The sequence below is a fragment of the Phragmites australis genome, chromosome 21 (assembly GCF_958298935.1).
Source record: "Phragmites australis chromosome 21, lpPhrAust1.1, whole genome shotgun sequence".
Lineage (NCBI taxonomy): Eukaryota > Viridiplantae > Streptophyta > Magnoliopsida > Poales > Poaceae > Phragmites > Phragmites australis.
Genome location: NC_084941.1, coordinates 9,942,063 through 9,957,668, shown reverse-complemented (window position 1 = coordinate 9,957,668; position 15,606 = coordinate 9,942,063). Strand labels below are relative to the sequence as shown.

The 15,606-nt window shown below is 46.1% G+C and overlaps 1 protein-coding gene and 1 pseudogene across 1 annotated transcript; both read left to right on the top strand.

Annotated features, from left to right (window-relative positions):
- Positions 1-1,949: 1,949 nt before the first annotated feature.
- Positions 1,950-3,786, top strand: LOC133903936 (uncharacterized). Its single transcript, XM_062345432.1, has 3 exons — positions 1,950-2,164; positions 2,257-3,056; positions 3,468-3,786. Exons 2-3 carry the CDS (start codon positions 2,308-2,310, stop codon positions 3,532-3,534), a joined length of 816 nt encoding a protein of 271 aa, XP_062201416.1. The 5' UTR covers positions 1,950-2,164; positions 2,257-2,307; the 3' UTR covers positions 3,535-3,786.
- A 7,890-nt stretch (positions 3,787-11,676) lies between these two features.
- LOC133903686 (pentatricopeptide repeat-containing protein At1g03100, mitochondrial-like) lies at positions 11,677-14,541 on the top strand (annotated as a pseudogene).
- The last annotated feature ends 1,065 nt before the right edge of the window (positions 14,542-15,606 follow it).

The window sequence follows — 15,606 nt, the reverse complement described above, 5'->3', positions numbered from 1 at the left end:
GCCTTGCTACCGTGAGGGAGAGGGAGCACGGGTGAGGGGGCAAGTGGGAGAGTGAGGAAGAGATAGAGGAGTGGTTGGCCCACATGTGGACCCCACATATTAGAGAAAGGAGTCTCAAAAATAATCATGGCGCTAATGATGCATAATTAGACTTAATTACATGATTACGGTTTTGGGACGTGACACCTAGCCCACCTATTGGCCCAGGCCCGAAAGGGAGTCCTGGAGAACAACCATCTCCGCGGTAAGTGATGCAACGACTAGATCAAACCCCTGGTCAGGCAGTGAGGGGCAAGGTTGTTTCCCAGAAACCTCGTCAACCATGGGGGTCCTAGGGTAGAGGTGATGGTACGTTAGGCTCTATGGACAAGCCAACCCACTCCTCCAAGATGACGTGTCGCAAGCGGGGTGGACGGGCAGAGTACTCCACACACATATGGTCAAAAGAATATGTGGGAAGTGCACTGTCGACCTCAGGAGCGGGGCAAAAAAAGTCAAGAGCTCGGCTTTTGTCCCATGACCTGGCGAAAGCGCCGACTTGTTTTGCTTTTGCAGGTGGTAGAGGAGGCGACCGCCCCGTAGAGGTCCCCAGTCCATTCAAACTATCGAAGTGAAGAGGGCCAACCAGAGAGCGGGCCAGGAATTCCACCGGTGAACGGACCACTCTTCCGCGTCCCACCGAGGAGCATCGTAGGGAACCAGGGAGGTAACGTGACCGTCGAGAGCTGGACCCACGAATGAACGTGGACTGCCGAAGCTATGTTCTCGGGTAGCACAACAGCAGCCAGCAACACGACCTCCAGACTCGCAACCGCCAGTTGCACCAGAACCACTGGCCATCGATGAGTCATCAAATCTTGTGCGCTTTAGCCAAGGCTTGGAGTGGCACCGCTGATCAAAGCCAGGGTAGTCGTCCCCATCGTTGTCCCATGTGTCCGTCAGAGGAGTCTGAAGGCGCACGCCAATCATGAACCTTCATTATGCAAATGGGGATACGGTAGCGGAGGCAATGGAGTTTGGAATGAATGATTTCCTCCGGACGCAGAAGGAGGCCTTCTTCCACGTATTCTTGAACGGGCTCCGGCACAATGAGAGTCACCTCCACCGGAATAAGGTCAGGTCAACACACCATGCGACCACGCCGAAGCAGCTCATGTCGTCCTTAGAGATGCTCTCCGGTGTCGGCTGTAGATCGGAACAGGAAGAGCCTAAGATGCGCTCAACTGTGGACAGGCACCAAGCATGTGCCGGAATCTCTCTGGTCTCCAATAGAACGTGGAAGAGCATCGGACCCGTGAACGCCATGGATTGCTGCTGCCATGGCCTGAATCTCAGCTAGAACAAAGATTCCACGGGCATAGGGGAACAGAGCACGAAATCGCGTGTAGCCATGTTGCGGAAAACCACCAGGAAGTCCTCGAGGCACCCGTGATGTACAGTGAAAGTCCCGCTCTCAATACTGTAAGAGCATGTCGGGAGGGACCGAACCTGCTCTAGGCTAACCGGCGGCCTCATACCGATGACAAGGGCAACCAGAGCGAGCGATAGCCTGCTTTCTTCGAGGGCTAGGTCTCCAGAGCGGGGGTTGACACAGAACTCATGGAGTGGCCTGCGCTCAAGGGCGCCGTGAACCAGCGCAGCAAGCGATGGTGGAGGAAGGGAATCCAGCGGCGGGGGAGACCCAGTCTTATTTTCTTTGCTTTAGTTCAGTTGCCTCTGGTGATTATCTTTGGGCAAGCATGCTCCAACTTGCTAGTTAACAGTGCAGTGTCCTCTCTCTGCAAGGTTGGGCCACCCCTGGGACGTGTCCGGGCCCACTTGTCAGTACAGTCTGCTGTCTAGCTGTAGTAGCCTGTAGCTGCTCCTGCTGCTCTCTCGTTGTATGCATGAATGCGTACGGTCTGCTCTCCTTCCCAGCGTTAACACTGGCGCATGTCCCTCTTTCGCACTCGCCCGCTCTGAAAGGGTGAAGCTGCATCTGCATGCATGTATTTAACAGGCGTCATTCTCGAGTTTGCTTCCTTGCTAGAAGAGAACGTACGCCATCTGCTCCAGCTCCAGCTTCTGCAGACCTTGCCCGTTTCTTGCTTGCCTCCATGGCTGCTGCTCACTCTGCTATGTGACTACGCAGTCTACATGCTCTGCTTATGTTGTTGATTAGACGGTGAGTGTTAAATTGATTCCTTGAATGTAACCAATCTCTTGATTTTTACAGTGCAATTTCACGACGCTTAATTTCTGATGGGAATTTTGCAGCACAGATCAAGGTAACTAGCTAGGCGCTGCAGTTACTGGTTGATCGCTGGGATGTTAGGGAGGAGGGCTAAGCCAGGCGGTGGAGTCACCGAGCAGCGCAAGATCACGTTTGATCACGGTCATCACGCGGGCACCTCCATTTCATCGCCTCCCAAGCTACTCTTGGCTGGGAGCGGCGCCTCAGACGAGGAGGCAGCCTCGCCGGAGCTAGCGGAGGCCGTCGTGAGCCTCACCTGCACCCTGCAAGCAGTGGCCGCCAGCCTCACGCCTCCGGCGACCACGTGTTACAGCAGCAGTGCGGCCGTTCCGCCGTTCTCGCGTAACGGGAGCCGCCGGAGCCAAAGACACCGCCCCTGGGAGGCGAGGCCCGTCGGGCTCGGTCTCGCCGGCGCCTTGAACGGAGAGGCCCCCGGAGCCACGACGATGGTCCTGACCGGGCAGAGGCTCCGTCCGGTCCAGACAACCAACGCACCGTGCTCTCCCTCGCCCTCGCCCTCGCCGTCGGCGTCCAAGGAGTTCGGCGTCAAGAGTTGCCCGATCCCCGCGTTCGCTGACCGCTCGGCGCAGTCCTCCCCACGCCGGTGCCTGTCGCCGAGTGAGATGATGGCGTCGGAGGACTACACCCGCGTCATCGCGCGCGGGCCGAACCCGAGGACAACGCACATATTCGACGACCGCGTCGTCGTCGACAGCTGCGGGTTCACGGCGGTGGGGGCGGGGAGCGGCGAGGATGAATTCCTGAGGTGGTGCCATGGCTGCTGCAAGGACCTCGGCGAAGGCAAGGACATCTTCATGTACAGGTCAGTGCAAACTCTCTACCCCTCGTTTCTTTTCGTCTGCTCAGTTGAAGTTTCAGAATTGGATGTTCAGAATCAGTTTCAAACAAAAAGAGCTAAATGTTCAGTAGTCAATACATATCATTTTCTCTTTTTTTTCCAAACTAAAAGTTTTCTGATGTTCTAAGCTATCTGGCCGCAATGAAGGTTCAGCCAAATTAAAGCATGTCATGTCTGCACTTTTCTGGAGTTAAATATGCTAATGGAAAGAATACTACATATTGTTCGAGAAAATAATACTGCATCGCGATCAATTCTTGAACTAGAACTATCACCAGTAATTCTAGGGAAGATATGTATTTTTTTCCATTCAGTTTCTTTGATGTCATTTGATGGAGTGACTAACTCTGTCGTTCTGGTGGCGCGATCTTGCAGGGGGGAGATGGCCTTCTGCAGCCACGAGTGCCGCTACCGCGAGATGCTATTCGACGAAGAATTCTGATCTTGCAGCGCAGATCGAAGAACTAGAACTGTCAGTTTTTTTTTTCAAACTGTAATGTGGTCAAGCTAGTCTAGTTGTCAGAGAAGAAGATCCCTTGATCCTGCATCCTTTCTTCTTTTTCTTCTTCTTCTTCTGCATTAAGTGGCATGGTGCAGTTCATTTTGGGCATTGTACATTCAGTGGCACTTCCTGCTCCTAAGCTTGGTATCTGCATTCAAGATCAAAGCCAGCATGCACCAAGCATTAGTTTTTTTCCTAATCTTGATCTCATGTTGCACCGAGCAATAGTTATGCACATCTAAACTATAAAAGCACAAGTTAAAATCCTTTGCACACCCTAAAAAATATACACAGAACAACCATCACCATCAGACTTGTCAATATCCAACCCATCCAACAACAAAGATATGTTTTATCTAAACTATAAAAGCACGGAATAACAAGCACCCTCAGATTTGTCAACATCCAACACATCCAACAACTAAGATTCGTTTTATGATATTTCATTTAATCCAATGCCCGAGAATAAGCTTTTATCAACCGTTAGAAATCATGTCTATCCAACAAGCGTCTACAGAACTATCTGAATCCTCATATCTGAATCCAATAGTCGAGATTAGTTGTTCCTCCACTATTCCCTCACTCACTTGAGAAATCATTAATTTTCGTTTATTTGCTCCCTAAAATTTGTTCCTATTAATCCCGGTTGTTAATTTCCTTCCAAAAAAGATCATGCAATCAAGTGAAGACCAGAAATGGCCTCCAATCCCCCCTAGCATGATCAATTTCCTATTAATTAATTTAGCATCACACGTAATTATCTCCCTTCCTAATCAATTAGTCCATCAATTTAGAAATCATAGCATTCAGGATTTTTTCCCTCACGCACTGCCAATATGGGAACTTCAGTCAATCAATCAATTAACTCCTGCTGGCCAATGAGCATGTCGCAGCGGTGTCCTCCTCAACATGCGTATCTAAAGTGGATCGCAGGTGGGTGTTCCATCTAATGACGACTACGGTAACGCGATTGAAATAAGTGTCATCACGCTAGACAAGATGAGGCATGTGTTCTTCAATGAGATCATGCTCTCCACGTTGCTTGACCTTGATGGTTGAGAGTGGGTGGCCATGGCTGTGCTCACGAGGTCCACAAAGGTCACATTCTGCACACATGAAATGCTTTGTGGACTCCGTCATATACTGCAAAGAGGGTTTCTTAGCAATTGACTGTATCATAGAGATCTCCATCTATAGCAACATGGCAGCCGATTCAACCTTTATCGCGAAGCTGATGTTATCACTGTCGTCACCTGCGCAGCTCATCCATCGTAGCTACTTAGAATCAAACAGTGAGCTGCACATGGTCGATGCCATGGTGAATATGTTACACAGGGCATGATGCTTTACCTATAGCAGCATGATCTACAAGTTAAATCTACTAGATCAGAAGCCAGAGTGGTGCAGGGTGAATGATGTAGGTGACCTGACACTATTCGTGTCGAAGCATTTCAGTGACAGCTTCAGTGTAACAAGCGTCTCTAGGTACAAGAGGAACAACATTTACTTCTCTGAACCTTTGTATGGGGAGACATTGCTACAAGAATGTTGGAAGTGATAGCTTTCCATCAAAAGATGCAGGGTTCCAGGGCTCTAGGTTGGATTCGATCGAATTTCTAGAAGGGAGGTACATGAATATTGATTGAAGATTTATTTAATAGGGCAAGTGGTTCGAACATGCTTGGTTATTAGCTGCAAGTGGCAACAAAAAGTATTACATACGCTATATTTGGTTATTCCTACCTAGCACATGGTTCCTTCAATTTGTAGTACTATTTTCACTGGTTGTAATGAGCTATTTGATTATCTTATACTTGACAAGTTATGTTATTACGCAACTTGTTTGCTCTCAAAACATGCATCGGCATATTCGATTATTTGATTTACGTTAACTCAGAATATAATAAGTGTCCATATAATTTAGAAACCGTAGTTGTACAATTGCTCATACGTATCGCACGTGCCCATTGCTAGTTGGATAAAGGAGAGTTGTATTGTTCGCAAAAAAGAATTTTTTTAAGGGTACAAAGGGAACACACACTACCCACATACTCATATACACATGCTAGAAAGAGATTAGGAGGTTGGAAACCTCCAGTACTTAGGAACACGTAGTATTATTAAACCTAGGCTTGATCCTAGGGATTGAATCCAGGCAGATGAGGGCGACGTCGCACGTGCTCCTTCTCGAAAAAAAGAAGTAAGAAATAATTAAATTGTTGGAGCTGAGACCAAAGCCTAAGCCTTTGTTTGGGCTTGGGCTAGGACTAGCCTGCTCTCGTTTTTAGAAATCTTTTTGGGCCCGTCGGAGTCCCACTTCAACTTGTGTTTCGCCAGTATAGGCACCCCACTAATCGGCGGCGGCCGGCGGCGCATCACCTCTGTCTCATCCCCGGCCGTTTACACTCCACCGCTCCTCTTCGCTGCTGTCGCCAGCGCCGGCCCGCCCTTCTCCGGCGCCTCTTCGTCGCCCACTTCTCCGCGCTCGGCGACTCCGGGACGCCAGCAGCAACCTCATCCCGTCCGTCGCCGTGTCGCTCGGCTCCGTCCCGCGCCGCGCGGGTCCCGTACGCCGCCGTCCGCACAGTACTGTAACACCCTTAGCCGCTGGCTTCGATCGCCAATGGCGTGAGCATGTGGATCACTCTTAGAGAGGAAACGGAACCGAAGAACGAGAGGAATTCAGAGGAGTGGGATGAGAGCAGAGGAGCTAGTTTTGAATGTTGTCTTTCTTCTTATCTCAATTCGAATTACAATCTGGGTTATATACCCCACCGCAACCTCAATGCCACCCGGGCCCATACGCCAGCTCACCATACGCACGACGCCAGCTAAGCTCCTTCGTATCGACTCAACCTCGCGCCTACCCCAGTGGATTCAAACCTGCCGTCGTGCTGACAGTGCCGCCCGCTTCAGACGTTGCTTGTCCCCAAGCAACCGCGTGAGGAAACTACTTCCGCACCACATAGTAATCTTCCCAGGTAGCACAATCCGCTGGTAAAGAACTCCATTTAATCAAGACCTGAGGCATAGCCGAATTCCCCTTTTTAACCAGACGTCGATCCAGAACAGCTTCCGGCTCAACCATCCTTGCATCCAAGTCCACCACCTGAGGCAACGAGCCGTAAATCGGGACAGAATTGGGAATGAACGGCTTTAACTGGGAGACGTGAAACACCGGATGAATGGAGGCCTCGGCAGGAAGCTCCAACTTGTAAGCCGCCGCCCCAATCTTCTGAGTGATCGTATAAGGACCGAAGAACTTGTAGGCCAGCTTGGGAAAAGGCCGATTCGCCAAAGATGTCTGAGCATACGGCTGTAATTTGAGCAAAACCTGGTCACCCACCTGGAATTGGCGGTAAGAACGATTGCGATCAGCCTGGACTTTCATCCGATTTTGAGCAGCTGCTAAATGCTCCTTTAAGGCCAACTGCTGCTTCTCTCTTTCCTTCAGAAGCTCCTGAACTGGCAATAGGGATGTGGTTGGGAAATCAGGCATGGCACCCAGTCTAGGATCATGACCATAGATAGCCTTGAATGGAGAACAACCCAAAGAGGAATGGAAAGAAGTATTATACCACAGCTCTGCCAAAGGCAACCAAGCTTTCCACTGCTTTGGAGAATCATGAACTGCATATCTCAAGTACATTTCTAAACACTGATTTACTCGCTCTGTTTGTCCATCTGTTTGAGGATGGTAAGCTGTGCTAGTCAACAATTTAGTGTCCAGCAATCTGAATAGCTCTCGCCAAAAGGAACTAATGAACACTTTATCTCTGTCAGACACAATTGTCTTGGGTAAGCCATGCAATTTCACCACATGATCTAGAACCAGCTTGGCAATCTAAGGAGCTGTAAAGGGATGTTTAACTGGAATAAAATGGGCATATTTAGAAAATCGATCCACAATGACCAATATAACATCATATCCTTCAGATTTAGGCAAACCTTCCACAAAATCCATAGCAATGTCTTGCCAAGCACCCTCTGGTATGGGAAGAGGTTGTAACAAACTAGCAGGATGCATATGCTCATGTTTGGCTTGCTGGCAGACTTGGCACTGTTTAATAAAATTCACCACATCTTGCTTCATCAATTTCCAAAAGAACAACTTACAGAGTCGATTATAAGTAGCAGTAGCCCCTGAATGACCACCAACAGCACTACAATGCATGGCAGCTATCAATTTGGTTCTAAGTGCTGAATTGTCCCCAATCAGGATTTGTTGGTGATGCCTGATAATACCCTGCTGCAAAGAATAGCCTTGAGCATCAAGACTAGATACAGCCAACTGAGCCAACAAGGCCTGAGCTTGCGGGTCAGTCACATATGAATTGATCACCTCTTGCAGCCATACAGGAACTGCCTCAGAAACAGCTTGCAAAGTCAAAAGATGACCAACTCTAGATAAAGCATCAGCTGCAGTGTTTTCAGCTCCTTTTTTATAGACAATTTTGAATTGGAGCCCCATGAGTCGGGTCATGGCCTTCCTTTGCAGCTCTGACTGCAATTTCTAGTCATTCAGATAACAAAGACTGCTGTGATCAGTTTTGATGATGAATTCCTTGCACTGCAAATATGACCTCCAACGTTCCACAGCCATAATAAGAGCAAGAAATTCCTTTTCATAGATAGATAGATGCCTATGTATTGGCCCTAATGCCTTGCTCAGAAATGCTACTGGTTTACCATTTTGCATAAGAACAGCCCCAATTCTGGAGTCACAAGCATCAGTCTCAACTACAAATGTAGCACTGAAATCAGGGAGAGCAAGAACAGGTGTACTGACCATAGCATTTTTGAGAAAAACAAAGGCTTGATGGGCTTCCTGAGTCCACTGAAATTGCTTTTTTTTTGTAAAAGAGTGGTCAGTGGTTTAGCAATAATGCCATAATGCCTGACAAATTTCCGATAATATCCGGTGAGGCCTAAGAACCCCCTTAATTCAGTGACATTTGTCGGTTGAGGCCAGTTGAGCATGGCTTCAATTTTACTCGGATCTGTGGCCACTCCATCAGCAGAGATAATGTGACCCAAATACACCAGTTTATCTTGGGCAAAAGAACATTTAGATCTCTTAAGATAAAACTTGTGTTCTCTCAGTTTCTCCAACACAAGTTTGAGATGGGTCAAATGCTCTTCCAAAGTAGAACTGTATATCAAAATATCATCGATGAATACCAATGCAAACTTGCGCAAAAAGGGAGCCAAAACCTCATTCATAACACACTGGAAAGTGGCTGGGGCATTGGTGAGCCCAAATGGCATGACCCTAAATTGATAATGGCCATGGTGAGTTTTAAAAGCAGTCTTGTACTCCTCATCTTCCTTCATTCGCACTTGATGATAACATGCTGTCATATCCATACTTGTGAACCATTTAGCTCCAACCAATTCATCCAAAATTTCATCGATGAGTGGCATAGGAAATCTATTCTTGATGGTCAAAGAATTCAGCTTCCGATAATCCACACAAAAGCGCCAAGACCCATCCTTTTTTTGCACAAACAAAACTGGGGAAGCATATGGACTGGAGCTAGGAATGATAAGACCGGCCTCTAATAATTGTTTGACTTGCTTTTCTATCTCATCTTTATGGAAAGGAGAATATCTATAGGGGCGAGAATTAACTGGAACAGCATCAGGTAATAAAGAAATAGAGTGATCATAGGCTCTATGTGGTGGTAGAGTGGTAGGGGAACCAAATACATCTTGGTACTGGGACAACAAAGGCTGAAGTATCACCGGTATGCCTGGGTCAGAGACTGGAGAGGTGTGCTGAAGAACAGCTAATGCCCATACTTCATTGCCATGACACCATTTGATAACCTGGGCAGCATGAATTTCCTTGACAACAGGTGTAGGAACCCCAACACCATTGAGCCGAATAGTGGTACCTTTATGATCAAACTAAAGATATTGCTCCTCCCAATGGCAAATCATAGGATTATGCTGCTTCAACCAGTCATATCCCAAAATTGCATCATAGGCCCCTAATTCCAATACTTGCATATCAGTCTGAAAAGTATGCCCTTGAGTCCACCATTCCAACTGATTAACAACTTGATCACTGAGCAAGATATCGCCATTGGCCACCTTGACTTGAGCAGGAAAAACAGGAGCAGCCTGAACACCAATTCTGGAAAGCAAAGTAGCATTGATAAAACTGGTAGAACTCCCACTATCAATAAGAATCAGCATGACTTGATTTTTAACAAGGGCTCTAATCCGCATCTGATCCTTAGACATAGTACCAGAAATGGCATGAAGAGACAAATGACAAGCATCTGCGCCTCTGAAATCCTCCAGTTCCAACTGATGCAGCACAGTATCAGATAATTCCATCTGAAGATCCTCTAAAGCGAGAGCATTAACTTGAGCTTGGGGTTTCTTAGGACACTGCTGGGCATGCGCGGGATCGAACTTATCACCACAGTAGTAACAAAGACCATTAGCTCGTCGATATTCTCTCAATTGACGTTCCTTCCATAAATTGCTCCCAGAGGACCCCAACTTTTTATCCTCCTTGCCAGCCCCACGAGAAACAAACCCCTGAAAAGGATGTTTGAACTTGCCTTGCGCCAAAACGCTCTGCTGCACTCTAGCCAATAAAGCAGCTCGATCAACCGTCTTCGGTATTTGAGATTGAACCGCACCCCGCAACTCAGCCTTTAACCCTTTTACAAATTGGGAGACAAAGAATAGCTCATCCAGGCCCATGTTAAACATCAACACCTGATAGCGAACTTCCTCGAATGCAGTAATATAATCCTCAACCAATCCTGTCTGCTTGAGGTCCAATAGTGCCCCAATTGCCCTCCTGTAATCGTCCACACCAAATTTGGCCTCAACAGCACCAATAAAGAGGTCCCAAGCTCCCAGCCCATGGGTCAACCGATACACCTACAACCACTTCGCAGCATTGCCTTCCATATGCAAGGAAGCGACTGTGGACCACATTGATGCATCAACATTATACAAATGGAAATAATCGAGATATTTCTCTTTCCAAATACGCGGACAGTCCCCATCAAACTTAGGAAACGACAACTTGGGCAAAGATGGACGATGCATATTGGATACTTCAGTTGTGCCACGAGGGGGAACTACTGTCGAACAGGTAATCTGCGGCTCACCTGCAGGAACAGACCCTGCTGGAGGTGGATGACGAAGAACCGGGCATGGAAGTAACGGATCGCCATAAGTATTGCCCAAGCGCGGCGAACTGCAACCCTGATGCTCAGACGGCCCTGGGAGACTAAACTTCGCGACCAATTGAGTTGTAGCTGCCACCTGTTGCGCCAAATTTTGCTGATCTCGATTGGATTGATCAACCGACTTCGTTGTGACTTCCAACTGGGCACGAAGTTGCTGCTGAACAGCATCAATCGAGCCCACCTTCGCAAACAGCATATCCAGACTCTCCAATACGCGATCCCAACGATCATCCGACTTTTTCTCCGACGCCTCCATCGCCGCCAATACAAACACCGTCTGCGGAGAGGGCTTTGGTGGCGCCGTGATAGCTGAGAAGTAGAGAGGATTGGTTCAGAAAACTTCCTCCTCAAGTCGTCCCCTCCGCCGAGTCTACCGCCGCCGTGGTTGGGAGCCGATCGAGGGATTTTGCGCTCGGACAGGCCAAGCAATCCAAACCGACATCCAACCACCCGCCGTCACCACCGCGAGCTCCGAATCGAATCTGCTCCAGGAATTTTACGCTCGAACAGCCGTCGAGCAACCCTCGCAGAGAACGATTCCGTCGCTAATTTCGCCGAGGACCGATGAATCTGATACCACTTGTAACACCCTTAGCCGCTGGCTTCGATCGCCAATGGTGTGAGCATGTGGATCACTCTTAGAGAGGAAACAGAACCGAAGAACGAGAAGAATTCAGAGGAGTGGGATGAGAGCAGAGGAGCTAGTTTTGAATGTTGTCTTTCTTCTTATCTCAATTCGAATTACAATCTGGGTTATATACCCCACCGCAACCTCACTGCCACCCGGGCCCATACGCCAGTTCACCATACGCACGACGCCAGCTAAGCTCCTTCGTATCGACTCAACCTCGTGCTGACAAGTACCCACCGCGCGCCTTCGAGGAGGAGGAAGAGGAGCTCGCGTGGAAGAAGCGGAGGCGGCGTCAAGGCCGGCCTGTACCGCGCGGCGAGAGCTATAGGACCCAGGGCGCCAATTCCGGTATGGGCCGACTCCTGCTCTACTGATAATCCAATCCAATCCTATCCTATCCATGGTTCGATTGTGTTCTTCTATGCAAAGCACCAACATGTAGATTGATTTGATAAAGCAGCAGCCTCGTAAAGTCGCTTGGTAGTAGTTATGTGCTACATAACTGAATGCAGGGTCATAGTAATTCTTGCACTAGCTCATGTTTCGCTTTTCTGTTGCGATCCCTTCATTATAATTGGGCATATAGTAATGATGGGTTGCACATTGGTGGACGGTGTGATCGAATTCTTAGATTTACTGTACTTATTGATTGGGATAGCTATTGTTGAACTCCAGCAGTGTAGCCTGCCAAATCCTGACATTTTTCTTGCATTAACTGAGTTCTTTTTTGTGTGACCCTCTTTATCCATGGCAACCAAATGCTTCGTGTTGGAAGAATTTGTACAAGATCTTACTCTAGCCTTGCTGTACTTGTTGGTCCACGGCGTTTGTTTGGTCTTGAAAGCCCACATTGCTTGGACTGTAAGTGTCATGGGACTAACCGTACTGGTGATAATAGTATCAAATTCTTGAAACCAAGGCTAAATGTTGGTAGTTTGTGCACTTGCTTTTCCACTATTACTGAAACAATTCTGGTCCAAGCTCATGATCCACCTCGGCTAGCGCTGGAGATAGAGAATGGAATTGATCAGCAGAGGTTTGATGATGCATGGAGAGCTTATGAGAAGCATGCTCACATGGATGGACTTCCAAGAAAATCCGTCTTTAGCAAGCTCATCACTGGCTTGGCAGAGAGCCGTGATGCTCACTGGCTTAACCAGTCCTACAATGTGGTCAGTCATGCATTTGAAGAGAAGTATGAATTGTTGGATAAGGAGGCCCTGATTTATCTATCTCTCACCCTTGCACGTTGTGGTCTGCCTAATCTTGCTATAAATGTTGTGAGAAAGTTGGTAAAGGTTGAGGCATACCCACCTGTTGCAGCATGGTCGGCAATTGTAGCACATATGTGTCAAACCAACACTGGTGCATTTCTCGCCGTAGACCTGGTAGTGGAGATTGGTTACCTTTTCTAGAATAATAGAGTTGATCAACGGAAGAAGAGCAACCGTCCGTTGTTATCAATGAAGCCCAATTCATTTGCATTCAACATAGTTCTGTCTGTATCCCTGCTGTTTGGTACTACAAGGAAACAGAGCAGCTTCTTGAATTAATTCCTAAGATACACGTGAAGCCTGAAGTCAACTTGTTGATTGTTGTGGCCTGCATATATGAAAAGAATGGGCACAGAGATGAGATTCAAAAGTTAAAAAGGCATGTTGATGAGGCCATTGGTCTTAGTGAATCAGAGTTCAGGCAGTTTTATGATTGCCTGCACTCCTGTCATTTGAAATTTGCGGATTTGGATTCTGCAGTTGATATTAGGGGTGAAAAATGGATAGTTGGTATCTGAATTATCCGATATTTGTATCCATTAAAATACGAATATAGATATCTATATCCGTATTTGTTTCTGAAACGAATACTAAAATAGATGTATCCGAATTCATTTTCGAGATTTGAATTCAAATGTGGATATCCGAATTACTTTGAATTCGGATGTGGAAATGGATAATATCCGTATCCGTCAACCAGGGAACCAAATTTTGCTAAAGTTTTAGACATTTCAGAGGTGAATGAAATTTATATATTCCGGCCCAATCAAATTCTAGTCATATTTGATCAAATTCCAGTCATATTTGACCAAAATTTAAAAATTCCGACATGAATTTCGGATAAAAGTTCTAAAACTTCGGTAATTCTAAATGTGAACGAATTTTTTGCGTACCAAAATAAAATTCTTATCGTTAAAGGTGTAGGATATTTGCATACAACCGGATCGAGTAGATATCCGAATGCGGATTTGGATTTGAACAATCTGATTCGTATTCACATTCGAGGATATTTGAATTTGTATTCGTATTTGTATTAAAATATGAATAGCAATGTGAAAAGTGGACTATTTGATCCGTATCTAATCTGTTTCCACCCCTAGCTGATATGGTATTGGATATGTTTAGAAAGGGTAAGAATGCAAAGCAGTCATTGGAAGCAGCTAAAACAGTTCTTGAAGCTGTTGAAAATAGGAAAATTTATCTTCCTTACGAGGAAACTGGGCCTGAAAATTCACGTTCTTTTGATAAATCTATATCTAATAGCCAGATGCTGAATTATGTTTCATTCTTCAAAGATAAGAGCTTTGCAAGGATTGAATTAGAGTCAACAGAATTACTCAAGCTATTATCAGATAAGCTGCAGGAACAGGTTGGACTAGTGAAATATGAACACGGTATCCTCCATCCAACTGAAACAATGTATGCCAAGCTTGTCAAAGCTTTCTTGGAAGGAGATAAGATTAGTGCATTGGCGTTGTTTCTTGTGAAAGCAAGCAAAGAGGATTCTCCTGTCTCCATTGAAAGCTCCTTTGTTGTTCAAGTGATAAATGAATGCATTTCTCTTGGCTTATTAGAGCAAGCACTTGACCTTCTGGATGAAATGAGATTTTCTGGAATTAGAGTTGGTTCATCCATTTATTCTTCACTCCTAAAAGCCTATTGCAAAGAGTGCCAACATGAAGATGACATAGCTGCACTTTTGAAGGATGCTCAACAAGCAGGCATTCAACTTGACAAACTTTTCATTCTTTAATAACTGCTTCTGCTGCCATTGGTGGCAAATATGTGGAGGTGGCAGATTTGTGGGGTGAAATGAAAGTTATGGGCAACTCGAGCTCCATAAAATTTGGTCCAGAGTTCTTGGACTCTCTATTGTTTTGCTTTGTGAGAGGTGGTTTCTTCCTTCGAGCCATGGAAGTAGCTTAGTATATTACAGTTGCGTGAGTTGCTTTGCATCCTTCCTGTGATGTCCACTGCATTTTTACCTCAGTAATGCAGTATATTGTTTAGCAACACTACTGTGATATCCACTGCATTGTCATACACTGGTAGTGTGTTTTAACCATTGAAGGTCCACAGTCCACACTCTTAAATCTACTTATTTCTGGCATTTTTCTGCCAACTCCACTTCTGTGACGTATGTTACAATATTGTTCTGCAAAATGGCTGCTTTCCTTCAACACGAAGTAGCAAAGTGGTAATGGCTGATGGAAGAGCTTCCTTCTCTATGTGGTGCAATGACGATTGTTGATAGAAGTCGTGCAAAGGGTGGTTTGATTCTTCGATGACAAAGGTATTTATATCGCTCACTGCCCATGTTATGATCCTTACACGGGATAAACATCCGCCACCGAGAGGATAACCGGAAGGCGTCAGCTATTAGAGGAGAGATTAGACTATAAATGAGAGAGACTTAGAATATTGAGAGAAACTTAAATTAATTCTCCTCTTGCTTGATTACAAGGATGTGTTCGCTGCCCTTTTATATAAAAAGAGAAAATTACAATCCTAATTCAATTCTAACTCACAACTTATCTCTTATCAAACTTATCTCTAAACAGATGTAATTCAATCCGACTCCTAACTTATTTCCTATCAAACTTATCTCTAAACAAATCAATTCGCATCCTAACATACCAATAGATATACTAACTAATCTATCTTAACGTCCCTGATCTGGTGCCATGGTTACTGTTCATGCATGTGTTTACTGTTCACGCGCATAACAGCCCAGCTTCCCCTTTCAATACAATGTATCATCCTTTTAGGCAACATATGCTTACGAATTAGTTCGTTGTCCATATATGTCTGCTAATTTTTTCACTGATGGTTTCTAGTGCAATATACTCCCTCGATCATAAATACTTATCGCTTTTGACTTTTTACGATC